Source organism: Pezoporus flaviventris, unplaced genomic scaffold (genome assembly GCF_033815535.1).
Source record: "Pezoporus flaviventris isolate CSIRO_AGI_PZ_B2104156 unplaced genomic scaffold, CSIRO_AGI_Pfla_v1 ptg000037l, whole genome shotgun sequence".
Taxonomy (NCBI): domain Eukaryota; kingdom Metazoa; phylum Chordata; class Aves; order Psittaciformes; family Psittacidae; genus Pezoporus; species Pezoporus flaviventris.
The window spans coordinates 551,105-570,681 of record NW_026892585.1 but is presented as its reverse complement, the minus strand read 5'-3'; the positions used below and the strand labels follow the sequence as shown (position 1 = coordinate 570,681).

The 19,577-nt window shown below is 42.5% G+C and overlaps 1 protein-coding gene across 6 annotated transcripts; it reads right to left on the bottom strand.

Moving 5' to 3' along the window:
* Nucleotides 1-972: 972 nt before the first annotated feature.
* STARD3NL (STARD3 N-terminal like) lies at nucleotides 973-18,517 on the bottom strand. 6 transcript variants are annotated; one of them, XM_061464357.1, is made up of 8 exons: nucleotides 18,409-18,517; nucleotides 10,960-11,256; nucleotides 7,991-8,068; nucleotides 6,140-6,217; nucleotides 4,727-4,780; nucleotides 4,508-4,625; nucleotides 1,923-2,021; nucleotides 973-1,042 (listed from the first exon to the last, which is right to left on the bottom strand). In XM_061464357.1, the coding sequence occupies exons 2-8, from the start codon at nucleotides 11,182-11,184 to the stop codon at nucleotides 990-992; spliced, it is 705 nt and encodes a 234-aa protein (XP_061320341.1). In that variant the 5' UTR covers nucleotides 11,185-11,256; nucleotides 18,409-18,517; the 3' UTR covers nucleotides 973-989. The 6 variants fall into 6 exon arrangements, with proteins under 6 accessions (XP_061320341.1, XP_061320342.1, XP_061320340.1 ...); XM_061464358.1 differs by lacking the exon at nucleotides 18,409-18,517 and adding an exon at nucleotides 17,226-17,267; XM_061464356.1 differs by lacking the exon at nucleotides 18,409-18,517 and adding an exon at nucleotides 12,883-13,029.
* Nucleotides 18,518-19,577: the final 1,060 nt, after the last annotated feature.

The window sequence follows — 19,577 nt, the reverse complement described above, 5'->3', positions numbered from 1 at the left end:
GGACAAATATTTTCATATCACCTGGGAGGCAACCTAATATACATATGTCACCAAGGTACACCTTTGTGAGGTATTACAGTACATGGAAACCGTTCCCTTTGCTTTCTAAGGAATAAAACCTGCAGCAGCTCCATCGGCAAGTCAGTCACAGACGTTGTTGCCGGTTTCCAACCCCAACAACTTCCCTCAGAGGTTTTCTTTCTGTAACAGATGACACAAGTCAGGGTAAAGGAAGATGCAAGTCAAAGAAACAGATACTGACAAGGAAAAGGTTTTCTACTCTTCCAGAGGAGTATTAGAAGGTTTCAGACGGGAAGCTTCAGCTTCTCAAGAACATGTAACATCTCCCCTAGCTTGAGCTTTACCACGTGTGGTGAAGTGAAAGTATGGGGCAAGAGAATCCCAAAAGTAAATTAAGTCATTTCCAAAATCAGGAAATCACCTTTCATATTTAACTAAACTGCACTAACAATAACCTTCAGGTGCAGCTGCTTCAGTGGAACCAGTTCATAGTATTATACAGACTGAGGAGGGGAAAGATCAAGGTGGTTTTGTCCATTCAGTCATCAAAGTGAGAACATTTGCCCTAGACCTAAGCTAAAAGAAAATCTCTTCCTCGCACTCTTGCACTGCCATCTCCAGAGGAGCAACTCTCCCCCCCCATCCAGAAAAAGAAGCTTTTACACATGCAGTTCACCACTGCTCTTCTCAGCACAGCCACAAAGAAATGCTGGAGGGGTTCTGTCCCTACCCTGCAGCCTTTTACACCCTGCTCCCCACAGCACTCTCAGCCCTGTAGGCCTGGGTTAACGAGAACTCAACCCCAGGCTCTCAAGAGCCTGGCAGCCATTAGGGGACAGTCTGGCTTCAAGTGATGACCTGCTAAGAGGTACCCACTGTTCAAATGGTTTGGGAAGAAGTAAGAAGAAAGATGTTTTCAGGAATATCCAGGCTGTATGCACAGGAACTGACCTGCTTTTTCCTGTCTGCTATACAACTGGTTTTTCACTGTCTTGTTTTTCTTCAGAATCTTCATCAGATCCTGAAAAGGAAGATAAAAATGCTATCACAGCACTGGAAAGAAGAAGAAAAAAAAAGGGGGGGGGGGGGGGAAGGAAGTGGGGGAATAAAAAGCAGACTCTCACTGGTAATGCTTATTAAAAGGCAAGTCAAAGCAAGGATTTCCCATGTCCTAACGCTTTGTCAACCCTAGATGGAGCTCTAAGCCATGCATTAATGCCAAGATGCTCAGCAATCAAGAGACAGCCATCGAATTATCACCAGTATATAGAAATCCATAACGCAAGATAGGCAAATGCATCTCTGGCCATTAGCAGCTATTCATATTCTCAATGTATTGCATAATACAGCACAGCTTTACAGAAGAAATTTGCAGTTTAGGGTACAAAAGACTGCCAACAGTATTTGGGGGTTCATGCTACCTCCTCAAGTAACTCAAAACCACTCAATCCAGAAATAAATCACTCGTTTCCTTGCAGTTCCTGCAAACACAGTCTTAAATCTTCCTGTGTTTACATTTATTTTGAGGCTTATTTGGCTTATACCTCAACTACAGCAAAGCACATGACATGCAGAGTTGAGATGCAATTAACACTTGCCCTCAATTTAATACACCCACAGAACCAGCCTTTTTGTACAGAGAGGGCTTTTTCTTTTTGTTATGAGAGGAAAACGTTTGCTTTGGAGCAGGTTCAGGTTCACTGTCTACCCTAAGCTACTGTAAAGCTCAAAGTTTAGGCTAGATTAAATAGTGCACTACTGCTGAAACACTACTGCCAGCAGGTAAGAAGAGATCACAATCTCAAACTGGAAGGGCCCCTTCCCCTGCCTTACCCTCTGAAGGGGTCAGAGATGCAGGACTTCAACATCAATATGAAAACTCATTCAGTACATGAACATACCTGCTACAGATTCAGGAGGAGAATAGAACTGCCCATCGGAGAGGACCCCGGGGTGAAGAAGAGCTGCTCGTTCAGAAGCATCCTGTGCTATCAAAAACCCTGAAAGGACAAAAACACCCAAACAAATCAATCCTCAGTGCTACCACAGAGCATCTTAAAGGTCAAGTCTATTTTTAATGATCAGGGAGCTGCTACACATCACCAAGTCATTGTCTCCCTTTGCCATGGAAAGACTCCTCATCAATGGCTTGCTTCCACCTGTCTGTGTCAACATACTGAGTTATTCCAACCTTCCACTCCTTTTGGCTCAGTTTCCTCTGAAATCAGGAAAATGATCTGGAAATGACATGGGGCTATTCTGGTGTGTTTAATACAGAATAAACCCAAAAGGGGTTGGGAGAGAAGCTAATTCATCCTCACTGCCATCAACAGGTCTGGTTATAACTGGGCAAAGACGGCGTTTTAGGTCAACATAAGGGGATTTAACTTCCATCGCTTACTCTCTGCCACACGAAGACTGATGGGGGGATAAAAAAGAAACCCCTGATGTTTTACTGAATCAGGAGAGCTACCTGAGGTGGCCATTTATTAACAATAAATAAATCCCTTTCCAACTCAGACTTTATTTCTACATCCCAATTTATCCTATTAACTAGTTAAAGCCTCTGTTTGACTTGTCCAAAAGAGGAAGATCAGTCTCTACACTTAACAATAAGTCACAAGATACCAGAAGACACACAGGGGTTGGACTTCAGCTTTAAATCCTGCTCACAGAAGGCAACTTTTAGAGCTGGAAATCAGCTTCAGTGGAAGAAGTCAGGTTTGCCCCTTTTTTTCTCCTTTATTTGTTAAGTTACAGGCAAACCATCTCCAATTTATGAGCACTGCTGCATTAGGCAGAAAACTGCTGTGGTGGTGGGTTTTGGTTGGTTGGGATGGAAAAAAAGTCAGCTTCTACCCTCACTAGAGACAGGAAAGAAAAATACCTGGTCAAAAAGCAAGAACTACTAAAATCAGTTTTCATTATCAGCCTCAGATTTATAAGCAAATGAGGCACTTTGTATATACCACCACCCAACACAATCCAAATGTGCCTATCATTTGCCTGACTTAATTGCTTCAAATCAGCATTTTCCAGTGAAACCCCATCTTTTTTGGAAATAGCAGCATCTATTAGTACACAAATGCCATCTATTTCAAGCACAGCAGGAATGAAGGAAAAGAAAGTATCTTTGAATTCCACAGGGATTTAGAAATACAACCTCAATTTTATCAACAAGATCAAGTATTTTACATGTGCATGTACCCAATATCTTGTCTATGAATATTCAGGATAATAAAAATACAAAAGTCTCTGAACTGGTTACACTTCTTACTTGTTGACATAGAAGTGTAGTGCAGCTGCATTTCCTCATCCCCTCAAAAGAGGAATATAATTACCCTCAGTTTCCCTTTCTCTAGGCAGAACCCAGTGCATGCTATTAACCAACTTCTTTGTTGGAGTGGTAAAAAAGAAGAGGGAAAGGATCTAGTAGAAAGATTGCACTTTAGAGCACTAAAAAACCCAAAGGAGACATCCAAGCCCATGTAAAGTTTTTGGTTTTACCTAACAGGCCAACATACCCTTGCAGCAGAGTTTTAGACTACTGCAGGTAATTATACAGTGAACTGTAATGAACTGTTACATCACTCTCCTGCTGCTGAAACTAACAAAACACTTGTAGCAGAAATCTAGGCTTTCTTTTCTTCACCACTCAAGCAAAACTCTCTTTCAACTACACCAATGGGTTTCCTCCATTCAGCTGAACACACGGAGTGTCAGGTGCCCTGCTGCCTCACGTTCACAAGGCTGCAATTCACCATTGCTCTGGTCTCACTCTGCCTGTGCATGAAGCAGTCCTTCTACAGTACTTCTTTGCCTTCCCTTTTCCGTCTCAGTGACACTGAATTAGTCACTCTGTCTGCTCTTCCTGAAACAGGAACCAGAGATTATTCTATGCATTGCTCAGAAAATAGAATTTTACAAGCCCAAGTCCATTGAATTTTCAGGTCCTCAGCATAAAAATGATGTATGCTCTTAAGTGCCTGACAAACTGCTGATCTAATCCTTGCAACTTCTAACTTTGCCTCCTTAAACTAATGAAACCCCCACTTCTCTGAGGGCATGTGCTCCTTCACAGAAAAATTGTGCCATGTGATTTAATTCTTCCCACAGCTCTTTAAGTTTTGAGAATCCCAGACTGGTTTGTGTTGGAAGGGACATTTAAGCTCATCCAGTTCCAATCTCCTCACAGGGAAGAGCTTCTGCCTAAGGTTTCATCTCAGTCTCCCCTCTGTCAGGTTAAAGCCATTCCCCTTGTTCTGTCCTACAGGCCCTTGTCCTAAGCCCCTCTCCAGGTTTCCTGCAGCTCCTTTAGGCCCCGGAGCTGCTCTCAGGTCTCCCCTTCAGGAGCCTTCTCTTCTCCAGGCTGACCCAGCCCAGCTCTCCCAGCCTGTCTTCCTATGAGAATCTGAAAGAAGCATTCTTCTGCCAGATAACATGGGATCAAACGTTGCCAAAATGAGGGGAAATAGCAAAAGCTTACTGTTTTCTTCTTCAGCTTCCTGCGGTAACACTTTGAAGTCCAAGAACCAAGTTTCAATCCAGGCAAGTATGAAGGATATGATGGGCAGCACGTAGCCAAAAGCACCCTGTGAGAACAGCTTGAAGGGAAGAAAACCACACAACATTACAGAGTTACCCTGAAGAATTTTACTTTCAAGAAAACAACAAAGTAAACCAAACAGTTGAGTAGAATATATACCTGTGAAATAATTACTTTTGCTAATAAAAAGGCACTGGTCACTGCTGTTGTAAACTGAAAGAGACAGGGTAAGAACAGTTAAGGCTAATAAACGGATTTACTTTCTCATTTCTGCCATTATCTATCAGTTGCAACTTTAAATATTTACCAACAACAGCAAGATCACAGGCTAATAAAACATAACATGTAAGATACAAATAAAGTGCTATTAAAATAACCTCCTTCCTAAAGGTAACTTTTAATACTGACATCTCCAAATGTTAATTGCCACGCAGCAATGAGGCAGTTTAGATGCTACACAGATGCTGAGCTATGTAAATTGTGATCTTCCCGTATAATGAAGATCCAGTATTTTATTCACAAAGCCCCTGTAGAAACTATCTATGTATTTGGGAGAAAGCAAACAGCAATTGCTCCAAATGCTTCTTACGCTACCATGTAAATCAAAGTATCTATTTCAGGTAAAAGATCTTTACAGGAGTAAATCTGAATTTGTATTTTAATTCATGTACTGATACTGTGAAAAATTAATTCCCTTGAAGACTTTAGAGTCCCTGCCATAAAAAAATGGCAGCCTGCATAAAACAAAGCAGTAGTGGACAAGTACTACTCACTTAGGCAAGGCTTATAACTCTGCTAGTGCATTTGGGTCCAGCAATTCTTTAAGTAACAGCAGAACCTTTTGGTAAAGCACAGGTAGGAATTCAAGATTAACAGCTTCTGCAACACCTTCAGTGAAGCTTTATATATCTGACCGCTTACTACCATGACGGCTTCACTCCCACCACCTCACAAACAACTGTGTCAAGCTGAGGATACCACTGGAAGGATTCTTCAGCTGCACAACCAACAGTTAGAGATTTTGAGAGGCATGCACTTAAAAATAAACACAGTGCAGCAGTTGCTATCATGTGTGCGTGTGCCATGCTAATAACCTTAAAAGATTATGGCATGTAATCTCAGACTACTGAATAAGCTGCATGTTAATCACTTGAAGAAAGTTATACATGAACATGTTCTACATGCACTTACCACAGTGTAAGGGAAAATAAGATTTACCAAGATTTTGCACCAAGCCAGCAACATGCCTATTTTTTATAATCTATAGCACTGACTGGTGTATGGACTATCACACTGACTGGTACAGATTATCATCAAGTTTTGCATTCTCTCTCATCTACACAGCAGAGCTGCACACTCACTGTGCTGGTAAATTCTTGTCTTTAGGCTGGAAATCTTCCTGAAGTTTTGAATCTGTACAGCAGACTTTAAGGTGATTAATTATATCAAGATGATTTCATATATCAAGATGAATCAAGATGATTCTTAACATACAAGTGTTAAGAGGCATCTAAAGTTCTGTCTGTTTGATCCATTCTAGTTAAAACTCCATTATGCTTGGCTACTACTCACAGCTATTGCCCACCAATGGCGCAGTCTGCACATTGCATATGCAAGTATTAACACCTTAAATCGAAAGACTGCCAGTAGCTATAGAGAAAGGAAAAAAATAGTTGTTGGTTAATGCAGAACACAGCAGAACCACAAGAATCTCAGCTCACTGAAAATACTCATTTCTTACAAAACTTAAAACAGGACAATCCAAGCTCTGTTACTGAGAAACAAATTTGAACATGTGCTTATAAAACAAACAGAACATTATTTCCCATTTGTAAAGCAAATGGCACCACTCATACGCCTACATAGGCTCTAATATACAAGCATGTGCAATTACACAAGTAAGTTAGAAACACAAGAGAGCTACACAAAGTATGTTCATGATCATTTTACCTGGCTGCAACCTAAGCAGTTAAATCTAGATGCAGTTAATCCAGCAAATACTTTGAGCATCACTTTGCATCTCACTGATCTTAGTGGTGTGGTACCGGTCAAGAGTAGCATTAAAAACTGTAAGTACTTCACAAATGCCATCAGAAAAGGGGAAGAATTGTTTTAAACCATTTTCTACTTACTAAAGTTTAAGTATTTATTGCAATATTAGGTTTGCAACAATCAATTCTTCTTTATGGAGGAGCCTGCAACAGCAAGCTGTTCCAAATACTCTGCAGTAAACAAAGGGAAGGTATGGCATCTCTGGGCCAGAAAATTCAATCGATAGCAGACAAGATTTCTGAATCAGGGGTGCTAACCCTCAATTTCCCTGTTTATTCTTCGCTATTGGATTTCTTCCAACTTGCTTTAAAAGATGCATTCAGAATCTAGAAAAACGTGAAACAAAGGCTTAAAAATTAAGGGGCATCAAGGACAGGCACGGACAGAGGTGTGATGAACCCATTTAATCTTAAGCAAATACATATGTTTCAGTGTTGTGTGGCAGAAACAGAAGAAATCCTGTATAAGCTCATAAACCATTTTGCAGAATTCAGTGACCTCATCCTTTCCCAGGGAATAAAAGTCTATTATCTTGCATTACATGTTTTTAACCCTTGGTTAAACTGAAGGGCAAAATCATTTCCAGAGCATCAACATTTTGCTTTCTGCAGTAAACTGTATCATAAAGAGCCTGACAGGAAAGTAACAAGAAAGGGGGCAGTAGCATAGTTTGCTAGCTTATGACATTTTTGTATCTGGTACCTCATTCCATTCCATGGTACCTCCATTTCAAAGAGAGATTCTGGATATAGTATAGTACACACCAAACCAACTCATCTCTGCCAGGCAAACAAGATCTGGTAGTATTAATGATCTTGGAGGAACATGGGGCCTTTGGGAACGGGAACATTGGAAGAACCATAAAGAAACAGCTTTTACTTTGAGATCAGTAACTTGGTCCATGCAGTGCAAAATGCATCGCAACTACAGAGCTACAGCGTGGCTGAAAGAGGAATTTCCTGATGTAGCAGTATTCCTCTCATGTGCCTTAGGTGCTTACAAGGAGAATCAAACTTAGTGTCATCTCTTTTTAGTACAATGTTAAAAAACCCTGTTGGAGTTAAAACATAGAAATCTGAAAAACCATCTGACCAGGCCAACCTGGGAACAAGCGTCTCCTCACTGCAACCCACTGATTTCTGTGGAAGGATAAAAACGCTGGTTTAAACAACCTGATTTTACAGCTGGAGGGCTATTGGTCTTCTGAATAAATTAGCTCTAGTGAAGTGAAATTTGGCACAAACTCTTTCAGTTTAAAGCATCAAGAAAATATCCCTTTCACAGGACTCAAACTAGGGAAAGTGTGGAAGTAGGAACTTGGGAAAACTACACTTCTGCTGCTTTTTCTCCTTTTTCTTTAAGAACACTTACAAATATATCAAAATATGAAGAAGAGTAGTCATATTGTAGGACTTCTTTCTCTAAGGTGGTCTCAATGCCTCCTTTTACCTACAAAGAAACAACACACACCACTTTAGAACAGAAGTTACTGAACCCAAAACACGTATCACTGTGAAGGGTGAAATTAATAGCTCCCCACTGATGCACAAAAAGATCACTAAGTACAAAGGACATATGGCCTATGAATATCAATTTCGAAATTAGTGTCCTTATTTGGTTTTCATGATTATATACACCTTTCAAAATGAAAACATTTAGGATTATCATCTGGCCTATGCAAGCTGCATTTCAGACTGTCCCAACATAAAAGCAAACCAGTTGTTGATGGAAGAAGATATGATTAAAGGTAAGGTCTGTTACACACATCCATAAGGCATTTTATGTCTCCTAAGGAGAACCAAAATAGCTGATCAAAAAGCTCTCAGAAATTAGCTGGTCTTAGTCACATGTTAGCAAACAGGAAACAAAACAGTTACAGAATTCACACTCCAGATCTTGTCTTTAGCAGCACACACACTACTTGAGAGAGCTGAGAAAAACACCCCAAACCTGTAAAACAGAAGCTGCAACTAGACCATTTCCCCACAACTAACACCCAAGTTAAATCTTTCATTCGCTTGAGGGGATTCAAAATTGCATCCTCCTTAGCTACTGTGTTTCCTTCCAGTGGGAGGATTCGGCACTTCCCTGTTCAAACTGGGTTAGTAAAAAAGTCATTCACAATGTATTGCGTCAGAGAGTGAGAGGGGTATGTATCTCAGCTGGAAACAAAACCCCTTAGTGTCCATATCCTATTGCTGTTAAGTTCAACAATCAGGCACTTCAGGAAAAATGTAAAGCACTGGAAAACACAGCCAACATTAGACTTTAATACTGAGCTTGACTACTTTGTCATCCTTTTAAAGAAAGGATGCCAAGGAACACCAACAGCATATGCTCATCATCTCAAAGCAATGCAGTCTATACACTTCCACACTCAGCCCAACTATACTGCTGGGCAGTTTTCATAGAGCCATAGAATGGTGCAGGCTGGAATGGACCTTGAAGCTCCTCCAGCTCCAACCCCTGCCACGGGCAGGGACCCCTTCCACTAGAGCAGCTTGCTCCAAGCCCCTGTGTCCAACCTGGCCTTGAACACTGCCAGGGATGGGGCAGCCACAGCTTCTCTGGGCACCCTGTGCCAGCGCCTCAACACCCTCACAGTTTTCCTGAGACTATTCACTCCAACTCCAAATTTCTCCTCTCCCTTTCCTCAATGGCTACCTGGCAACTTTCTAAATAGAACTTCCCCTTGGTTTCTCTACTGCATCAGGTGTGATCATCTCTCTTCAGCACAGATAAGGAAGCTCAGCTTCCCCCCCTTCAAGCTGTTTAACACAGGGCTGCATGAGCACCATGTTAATACAAGGATGAACAGTGGAGGTTTGCTCAATCTGACATGGAGCTACTCCCTGAAGTGTTTAAACATAAATTTCATCTAGGCACACTGGATAATGGTGACAAAGGGAAAACAATACTTACAGCACCTCTGGCAGCAACTGTGAAGTCCCACTACTTAGGCACCAGTGGCAGACAGTGCTATCTGACTGCCCAAAGAACACAATTCAAAACAACAGAAGAACCTAATCATGTGTGAGATCCCAGATATCAAGTTATGACTTCCAAAGATAAAAAACTGTTTTCAGTTTTGCTCACACTGGGCTGTATAGGACTCTGGTTCATAGTATGTTCTCCTTAAAACAAAGCTTTTTCACAAAGGAAACTGCTAGGATCTTGAGGTCCCTTAATGCTGCAGCATTCAAACTGAAACATTATGAGTGTGTAGCATTTTCTATATGGAATATTAAATATTCTGTGGGCCCCAATATGAAAATCTGTACTGCAAGTCTTCAACAAGTGATACAAACCCAGACTCTGCTCCTCTTAGTTGGAACAAGCTGCTGAAAAACTGGCCTAAAAGGAGAAATGCACTGGAACCCTATGCTGTTTTTCTGAAAGAAGCTACCTTTACCCACTGGATACAACAGTCTTGCCACCTAGAGAGACAACAGAAATCTAGTCCCAGGATTGCAGCATTCAGCTGAGCAGTCTTTCTCAAATTAAAGTGTTATTTTTCACAGTAACAATGAACTACTTGAACAGTCAGCACCTGAAACTTCAGAATGCCAGCTCAATAACCGAGGTTATTTATCCTGTAATGGAATCCTGACACAAAAATGTTTACACAAGATCCTTCTTGTCTAAAAAAGGGATTCCTCCCATTTTTCCTGCGTCCTTTATTTAATACATATTTTAGATCATAGCTTAAAAAACACAGCTCAAGAACTAGGATGCTACTTTTGAAATAATAACTCAGCTGTCCTATTGCTTTCTGGCAATTTCAGGAGACCTGTCTCATTTTCCAAATTACAAATGCTGGAGTTAAAATACAGTAACTACGGGACTCTGTGTTGTTTAAATGCACCCTGCCATACACAATGTATAGCATACTAAGTTTGTCTCAAAGAAGATACACCACAACAAACAACAAGGGTTTGGTCATTGGAAGTCTTTCCAGGGACTGACACCTCAGTGAAATGCTACTGACTAGAAGTTACTCAGAAGGCAAACTCTTAAATCCTGTTAAAGCTCATACTTGCCAAATTCAAAGACATACAGTAACATTTTTGTTTATTTGCTGCCTGAAAAGTTCACTGGATTTCCACTGGTTTCTGATTCACAGACTACAGAACACCAAAAGGTTTAATGATGATAATAAGCCAGGTACCCTAATGAATAAAGTAGATACAGCTGAGTAGATACTATGTTCATGAAAGCTGCTTTAATTTAAATAGGTAAAGATAGCATATAATTTGGGATAGAAAAGAGCAACTTATTAACCACTCATGAAGTGAACAAATAAATTAATACAGTCTAAGTGTACTGAAAAGACAACTCACATTTAATTCTATTATCCACAGCAAGGTTATGAATAAGAGATCAAATGTAACAAACAAACAGAAAGTCCTTCTGACATCTGATATGCCCTTCTTCTCTCTGCCTTCATATGACTCAATCCTTGCCATCAGCTGCGCTGGGTTGATGGAGTGGACATCCCGCAAGGAAGGACAGGATTCCACGCTGCTACTGTGAGCATTGTCTGTATCACCTGGCACTCGATTCATCCTGGGTTTGCTTACAGTGATCTTCTTCCAGTTTCACCATCACTAGAAGGCTGATCCATATAGGAAGAATCTCTAAACAAAAAAAACAACAAAAACATAACGTTAGTCACCAAAGCCCCAGAATTCCCATAGGTATTTTCACCTACTCATGTCAGTTCTCTTTCTGCTCAGCTGACAACTAATAGAATTTGGCAAGTAGGCTCAAAAACTTGTTTCTGAAATGAGATCTAGCCAGGCTCTCTTCATCTCTCGGGGGGCTTGTGAAACAAGGAAATTAATGTTCAACTAGACTGGTGGGAATAAGGGAGCGCTGTCTAGATTTAGAAGGCTCCATCCTCCGCACTGCTAGAGTGAAACCATTAAACGGGAATGAATGACAAGCATAATGCTGTGCATCCTTTAGGTTTCCAATTCTGATTTAAACACACTCAGAGGCCAACTTAAAGGAATTTCCACATACTACCTGAAAAATGGCACCATTAACTACCAGCACTTGCAGAGCTCACACAACCACAAGATTAAAAGTACTTTAAAAACCCTGTATACTGTAGTAAACATTCTACAAAGCAAATACATTGCTATTTGTTCTGCTATAAAGAAATCCAGATGCTGTGACAAATGGCATGGGCAGACAAGGGGTCTCCAAAATAACCTGTATGCTGCTCAGTGTCTAAGGTAATGCAGCCACCATAAATCTCTTCTGACTGCAAGACTTGAATAAAAATCAGGTTAAATTTCTTATAAAAGTGGAGCAATCTGATGTACAGTTCACTCCATTGCTCCATGAGAAACTTTTTCCAATTAAAGCTTCTAGAAAGTGTCAACTAAGGAGGTCACAGAAAACTTCATTTTCTGCAAAACCCTCAGAAGATTAATCTATGCCTCCTGCAATACCAACCCCATGAGACAAGCTTCTGTAACACTGGGGGAATACTTTCTGAAACTCAAGAACAAAACTCTTTGTCTCTTCCTGTGTGGGCTGCCTTTCAGTGACAGAAGGAGGAACCTTGCCCACTCTTCTACTCCAACAATGTTCCAGTTAAAAGCCCGCAAGAACACAATCAAAGCACAACAGGAAAAGCAGGCAGGGGATGTGTAACACACCACTAAGCAAGCATGAGGATACAGGGACACATGAAAAGGAAAGGGTAAGCAAGGAGTTGCCAATGCACCCACAATGCAGTTGAGGAAGAGGCAGGCCAGCCAGGCGTGGCCAGGGTCTAGATCAAGTAATACATTAACAGCCTTCAAGTAGCTCAAGGACTGCTCTTCTTGGGCTAGGTGATGAGAACGGTAACAGACCCGCACCAAGGGAAACTACCATGCAGATGGGTCTCTGCCTGCAGGGAACAACCGATCAGAGCCACTATTAATCACCACCTCGTTTTGGGACATGGCTATGGGCCAAACCAAACACAAGCACAGGCAGGCTATTGCCATCCTGCTCCTGCCTGGCAATCACCCCAGGATACTCCTGCTCATGGCTTTCCAAAGACAACACAAGGCATATGTCTTCTGGTTCTGTTGTAAGCCACGAGACCAAGAAATGTGACAGACCTTTTGCTGGGCCTAATCTCTTTTGAAGAGGTGTGGCAGAGCACACATCAGCAGAGAAATTAAGAAGTGGGAATATGAGATTGAGATAGCCAGTTTCATCATTAACCAGAATAAAAATATAGACAAATTTTTGTACTGCACTCATGTTTCAAGATCTTTTCAAGCAGATTTACAGTTGAGCATCTTCATTACTTCTCATTTTCACCCTCCTATTTACCATACTTGGGGTGAGAGGTCTCGGGATTCGTGCAGGTGAGAGTGGGGGAAAAACAGCAATAAAGAGCAAAGAAGTGAGACAAGACAAAATTAAAGTATGCCAACACAGTGGCTTTATCTTGAGTACTTAGAACTAGAGTAGCTCCGGTTTGTCCCTGAAATAGCAGCTCTTCTCTATCCCTTAGGCCAAAAGAACATTTCTCATCCAACACAAAAGATGAATACACAGGATAGACTTAAGTACATCTTATACAGCATACAAATTACTCTTATATTTATAATGCACAACTGGTTCTATACTAATGAGTACAAATGAACCCTGAAATACATTATCACCAAGGTTTTGAAAGATACACCACCAAGCAGATGGCTAGACGTCAGACGAAAACAAAGCAAGAAGAGCAATGAACTTGCCATGATGAGAAAGTGAGTGGTAACACACTTTTGCTAGCAAATTAAGGTTATGCTGTTTTGCCTACTTTCTATAATTTCTTTCACATGGTGTTTAAAGTTTATTTTCTACAAAGTGATTACACAACTGATTTCTGAAGTCAGGCTATTTATTCTTTGAGTAAGCCTGTACTTGAAAAATATTTAGGTAACTTCCTCCTGGAAAAGAAAAACCAAAACCAATAGCAGCGACAACAAAAGCAAATAAACAAACACACATACACCCCCCCAACAACCACTAGTTTGAGGGTTAAGTTTCCTTGGGAAAATTTGCTTCTCCAATTTCCTATGCTTTCACGGCGATCTAACAAAAGTAAGAGGGCAGCTGCCACATCCCACATTCATACTGAACAATACTGTGCTCAGAACCTTAGAAGAAGGAGCTGAAAAGTGCTGGACGCAGTATGCAGGGTAAAAGGAGAAAGTAAAAAAGTCAATATTTTGGGTCAGGGTCAGTAGGACGCCTGAGAAAACAGCAACGTCACCTTCCCCTATCCCAAGAGCGAGAATCACAGATTCAAAACCTCACATCAAAACGCTCTGACCTTGGACTCATTTTTCCCTGCACTGAAGAAGCCCTGCTGCTGAGCAGTGTCCTGCAGAATGCTGCCTTCCTTTCACGATCACTTCACTTCTTGTTCTACAGAGCAAACAGCTTCTAAATTCGGTGTCTGAACTTCATTGATTTTATCTCCATTGTCACCTTCCCCTCTGAGTTCCTTCTTAACAGCAGGGAAAGAACGTATCAAAGAGCAGTTCTTCAGAGCTAAACCAAAGTGAGTTTGAAAATATACTCCATGCTGAATTTGTGACACGCCAAAACACACTTGTCAGAACTTCAAATATGTGGAACTGAGAGTTTATTTAATCACTAGTGTGTGATTTTAAATATGCAACTGTATCCTAAGAAAAATACAAAGAACTAACATACAAAACGGATGCATCATAACACATTCCAAAGGTGTGCCTCAGATCTCAGCTGCAGCACTTAAAGACATTTAACTATTGCAAGCAACAAAACTGAAATGTGTGGGTTTTATCACTGTTAAATCCTCAGAACACCCAACTATCTCAGTTATCTCACAGTATTCACTTATGTAATCAACTACCAAAATTAAGTTATTGTTTTACTTTTAGGGGAACATCTCCTCTCTCTTGGTTTAGACTAGTCCTAGACTAGTCTTGCCAAAAACCCGAAACTAAATGCAATCAGCTCTCTACAGTTCAATCAACAATGTATGCATACTGTATTTTTATACATGTCATGTTCACGTATGCATGCCAGTAATACGCAATAGCTGCATGCAACAAAAAAATAGAAAGAAGGAAAGCTAAGAAGCCACTGATTTCTTGCAAAAGAGGGAGGGAGAAGTGGGCATAAAGGGGAAGTGGTACAAAGATAGAGATAATTTAAAAAACTTTGTCAAATCTGGTCTTAGCTCTTTTCCACATCTATTCCCTTGTCCCTGAAGCCAGCTTTGTAGCCCAGCCAACAGCAGCTCACAGAAATAAAGATTTCACTGCAAATCTGACTCCACTAAGAACTGAATAAGCAACAGGGGCTTATAACCCATTCAGTTTCTCGGTTTAAACAACTGCAGGCCAAATAAACCTTTCAGGTATCAGGTTAGCATTTCTCTAAATAAGGAATACAATTACTTAAAGAGCCCAAACATGTCAGTGATAGCCTTGCACATCAAGCATGACAACAAGTTTGTTACATTGGATACTCATACACGTGTGTTTGTCTTCTCCAATTCAACAACATGCCCCAGGGCTGCTAGCCAGGTACTACTGGAACAAGAAAAGTTCTTCTTTTGCTAGCACAGAACTGTGGGACTCTTCCTGAAATATGTCATTTCAGTCATTTTCTGTATCTTATCTGTATGTATAGTATGTACTTATTCCCTCACTGGGAAACAATCAGGATTCCAGCACCCCCTCAAAAACCATTCAACAAAATGATGCCAAAGATTTCTCCAGGCAAACTCAAGCCCTGGAAATTTGGCAGAGATCTTAAGAAATACAGTATTTTAAAGAAGCTGACATCCATTTTCGAATGCAGGGTAAACTTTTGTTAGATTTTTCACTTTTAACTCTTATTTTATAGCTTTTGAGGATGCTTCAAAACAAAAGGAAATATCAGGGGTTTACTCCATTTTTTCTCTTTATTACATGCTTGAAGAACATTGTAAAGAAATAATTACCCAGTCCAAGCAGCAGCAAAGAATATCTGAACCTTCAGCATAAAATATTTATTCTAATACCCCTGTATGCAACTCATCCTGATTTTCTATAAGTGCTAGATAGAAATTAACTCCTGATGTCTGAAGGGATGCTGTTTCAGGCCTTCAGCTGATGACTGAGTAGCTGATCTTAACATGAAAGTGTGATGGCACTACAAGATACCCGTTTGATTCTTTACCAAGATCATTTTTTTTTGTTCAGCCTTTTCTGTTGAATCTTACTTCTAGCTGGGTTTAACACAGTGAGGCAGAAAGGTAATATACAAGTTGTCTTTTAACACAATCCCCAAGTGTTTCAAATTCAGAACAGATTTTTAGAAGATACAGTTACATTAAGAGACCATTTACCAAGCCACACGAGTGATCCTTTAAAGGGACTCAGCTGAGGTGCTGGCTGCTGCTGGCTAACCACACCAACTGCCAGTTTCTGCTGGTACAAGTGTGAGTTACCATTACTTCATCACTAATCCCTTCTGCAAAAGCACTGCTAATATTGTGAGTGCTGACTTAATTCACAGAATAAAATCCATTCATCCTGCTTAGCAGAAATTAGGTTTGGTGCTGTAAAACATGTTTTAAAATACAGTTATTCAAACATATGTTTCAATAGGATGGTCTGATGCAAGTTTAAACTTGTAAAGTCCAAATATATTACTTTGTGTGAATGAAGGCCCATAACAGCTGTGCTAAACAGTTCACAGCCAAAAACTTGAGAATGCTTGAAGATTAGAATGTATCACCTCCAGAAAACCACATTTCAGCCCAAATACACCAAAAGGAACACCTAATCCATCTGAGCTACGGTTGGTGTTTCACAAATTTCAGCACTGTTAGAAAGGTCAGTTATTTTGTTCTCCACCTATGAAGCCTATAAAGAACAACGTTCTTCCTGAGAAACTGTAACACACAAAAAAACCAAACAGAAAAACACTTCATGTTAAGGATCTGTGTCATGACAAGAAGACCACTTGTTGTCTTATGCAAAGTATCTGGCCCTGAATACTATCAACAAACAAACAAAACCCCATTACTCTGCATCTGGCCTACTTGAAACTGCAAAGCTGTTAAAAAACATCTACTAAAAATAGTATCAACCCTATTGGCTTATAAACAGAAATGAGCCCTCTCACAATGCTGCACTGACTAACAATCTCCCAAAACCCTCAGATTTCCAGAACAAAATGACAGCTCTCATAACAACTAATGCTCAGCACAATCCTAGATCCCATTATAAATGCCAAGATGACAAACAGACATAATAAAATGTACCGGCAACACCGTACAGCAATATTGTGCTGGCCTTATGCCTCTGAGCTCACTAACATGCTTAAAACAAATACACACACACCGCATTTGTGGCAAAGTATTTTCCATGCCGAAGACAATCACTGTATCTACTTACACCTGAGTACCACAAAATTGGGGGCTGACTCAATGTTAGCCCTTCATCAATGAGTAACCTGAACTGCTACTGCAGATAAAAGTGCTGTAAGCTCAACCAGCCTGCTCTGCAATCGTACCTGTGTAGCCCTTCAGATACCCCCAAAACATTATAATTCAAGGATGAATGACCTGCTTTTAACACAGATGCTGAAATCTGGCAATGCCTCTCTAAAAGTTGACACTAAAACTAAACCTCAGCCCAACCTTTTCCTGTAATGAAAACCAGAGGCTTCACAGACTCACAGAGTGTTTTGGGTTGGAAGGGACGTTAAAGCTCCTCCAGTCCCAACCCCTGCCACGGGCAGGGACACCTTCCACTGGAGCAGCTTGCCCCAAGCCCCTGTGTCCAACCTGCCCTTCAACACTGCCACGGATGGGGCAGTCACAGCTTCTCTGGGCACCCTGTGCCAGCGCCTCAGCACCCTCACAGGGAAGAGCTTCTGCCTAAGAGCTCATCTCAGTCTCCCCTCTGGCAGGTTTAAAGCCATTCCTCCTTGTCCAAAGCCCCTCTCCAGGTTTCCTGCAGCCCCTTTAGGCACTGGAGCTGTTTTAAGATCTCCCTGGAGCCTTCTCCAGGCTGACACAGCCCAGCTTCCTCAGACTGTCTCCACAGCAGAGTTCGCACACCTTGATTTGCTCACACCGTTATCAGCAGGGCAAACAGGTCACTGCACCTCCGCGAAGGTGTTTACTGAACCGGGATCTCAACAAGAGGGGAAATCCTCCTCCAGCCTCAGGCCCCACGGGTCGTGCAGGCGGCCTGGGCGCAGGGCAGGGGCCTCGCACGGCCCTTCCGCCGAGCATCCCCCGAGCCGCCGCAGGCACCCCGTGCCCGGAGAGGGGACCCGCACCCCGACCGGCCAGCACCTGACCTCCTCCTCCTCTCCCCGCCTCCGGCAAGAGCCGTTTCTGTCACCCCGCTCCCACCCCGGCAGAACAGCGGCCGCCGTACCGGGGGGGTCAAAGCCGCCCTGACGGAGTGGGCCCCACTCCACCGGGAGAGCGGCGGCACCGGCGCGGGAGGCAAACGGGAGGGGCAGAAGGCGGAGGAAGGAAGGGAAGGAAGGCCGGGGGAGGGAGGGAAGGCCGGGGGAGGAAGGGAAGGCAGCGGAGGAAGGGAAGGGAAGGCAGGGCCGCAATGGCGGGGCCGCGCGCTGCCCCTCACACACCCCGGCATGGGCCGCGCTCGCGCCGCTCCCCTCAGCCGCGGCCTCCCTGCCGGGGAGCTGGCTCCCACCGGAGGCGCGGCCGGGCCGGCGCTCCCGCGGCCCTCGTTCCCCGCTGCCGGACCACGGGCGGCAGCGACGCTTACCCCAGGCGAACCGCTCCGGTCCGGGAGACACGGCCCGCACCGCAGGCCGGAACCGCCGCAGGCCCCGGGGACGAGCGGGGCGGGGCCTGACCTGATCCAGGGGGCGTGGTCCGATGCGAGGGGCGGGGTCAGGAGTCGGAGGGGCGGGGCTTAGCTCAGTGCCCCTCCCTGTTTCCCACTGTTATCAAGGGGTGCCTTCATTGCAGATCATCTCAGTGACACCCCAATCTGGGGAGTGATCATCAACTTCTGCTTCTGGATAAGACACTGAGAGATGAGTTTACAGTCAGCAACCACTCAGGTAGCTTCTACACCATATGGAAGCACTCAGTATATCTCTATAATTACAGAGAAGTTGGCTTTGAAAGTCCTTACGAACAAATTTAACCAAGCAACCTTGTAACTGTGATGCTGTCCAAAGCAAGGGCATTTATTGCAGGCTTGGCAAAAAATCACTGCGCTAATGGTGTTTTTCCACACTGTGCAAGAGTTTTCCCAACCTCCTGAACAGAGGAAAGGACAGACAACGTTAGACTGCAGCTTCTTTAATACTGCTCTACTAACAGAGGCATGTCACTGTGTCCTGACACTGAGGTTTGAGTGTGAGCAATGGAGCTTTGTGTGCAGGTCATGGATTGCCTGCTCCACCTCCCAGAGGAGTGGAGCCGGTTGCACGTAGGTCTCGGACAGCATTCCACCTAAATTGTTACTTAGTTCACGTGTGCCTATGACAGCACATTGAGGAAAGAGTGTCTGTAATCCTCTGGATCAAGAGAAATGGAAAGAGAAACACAGGGCCAGGCCTCATAATTTGCATCCTAAAGTCTTCCTCATTTTGTTTTCCTCTGCTTCTATTTAAATTCCTATTTTCGGTCTTTACCCACTGTAAAAGTGTCTGGCAGAACTAGGTTCTTGCGCAGAACAAGTAGTCAGCAACCAGGACAGGTTCATATTGGTGTGTTGTTCTCAATAAACTTATTCTCACGTCTATATTCTTTCCTTCTGTGCAAGGCCATTAGGTCTCAGTACTTCTCTGAGGGCTGAAGGAATCCTAATTCCATATTCAAGTTAATTTACCTATTAACAGTTAATAGGTAAAATCTAATTAAAGGCACTGGATGTAAACTGCTTTCTACAGATTCCTCAGCTGTAAGCTGTAGCAGGGGTAG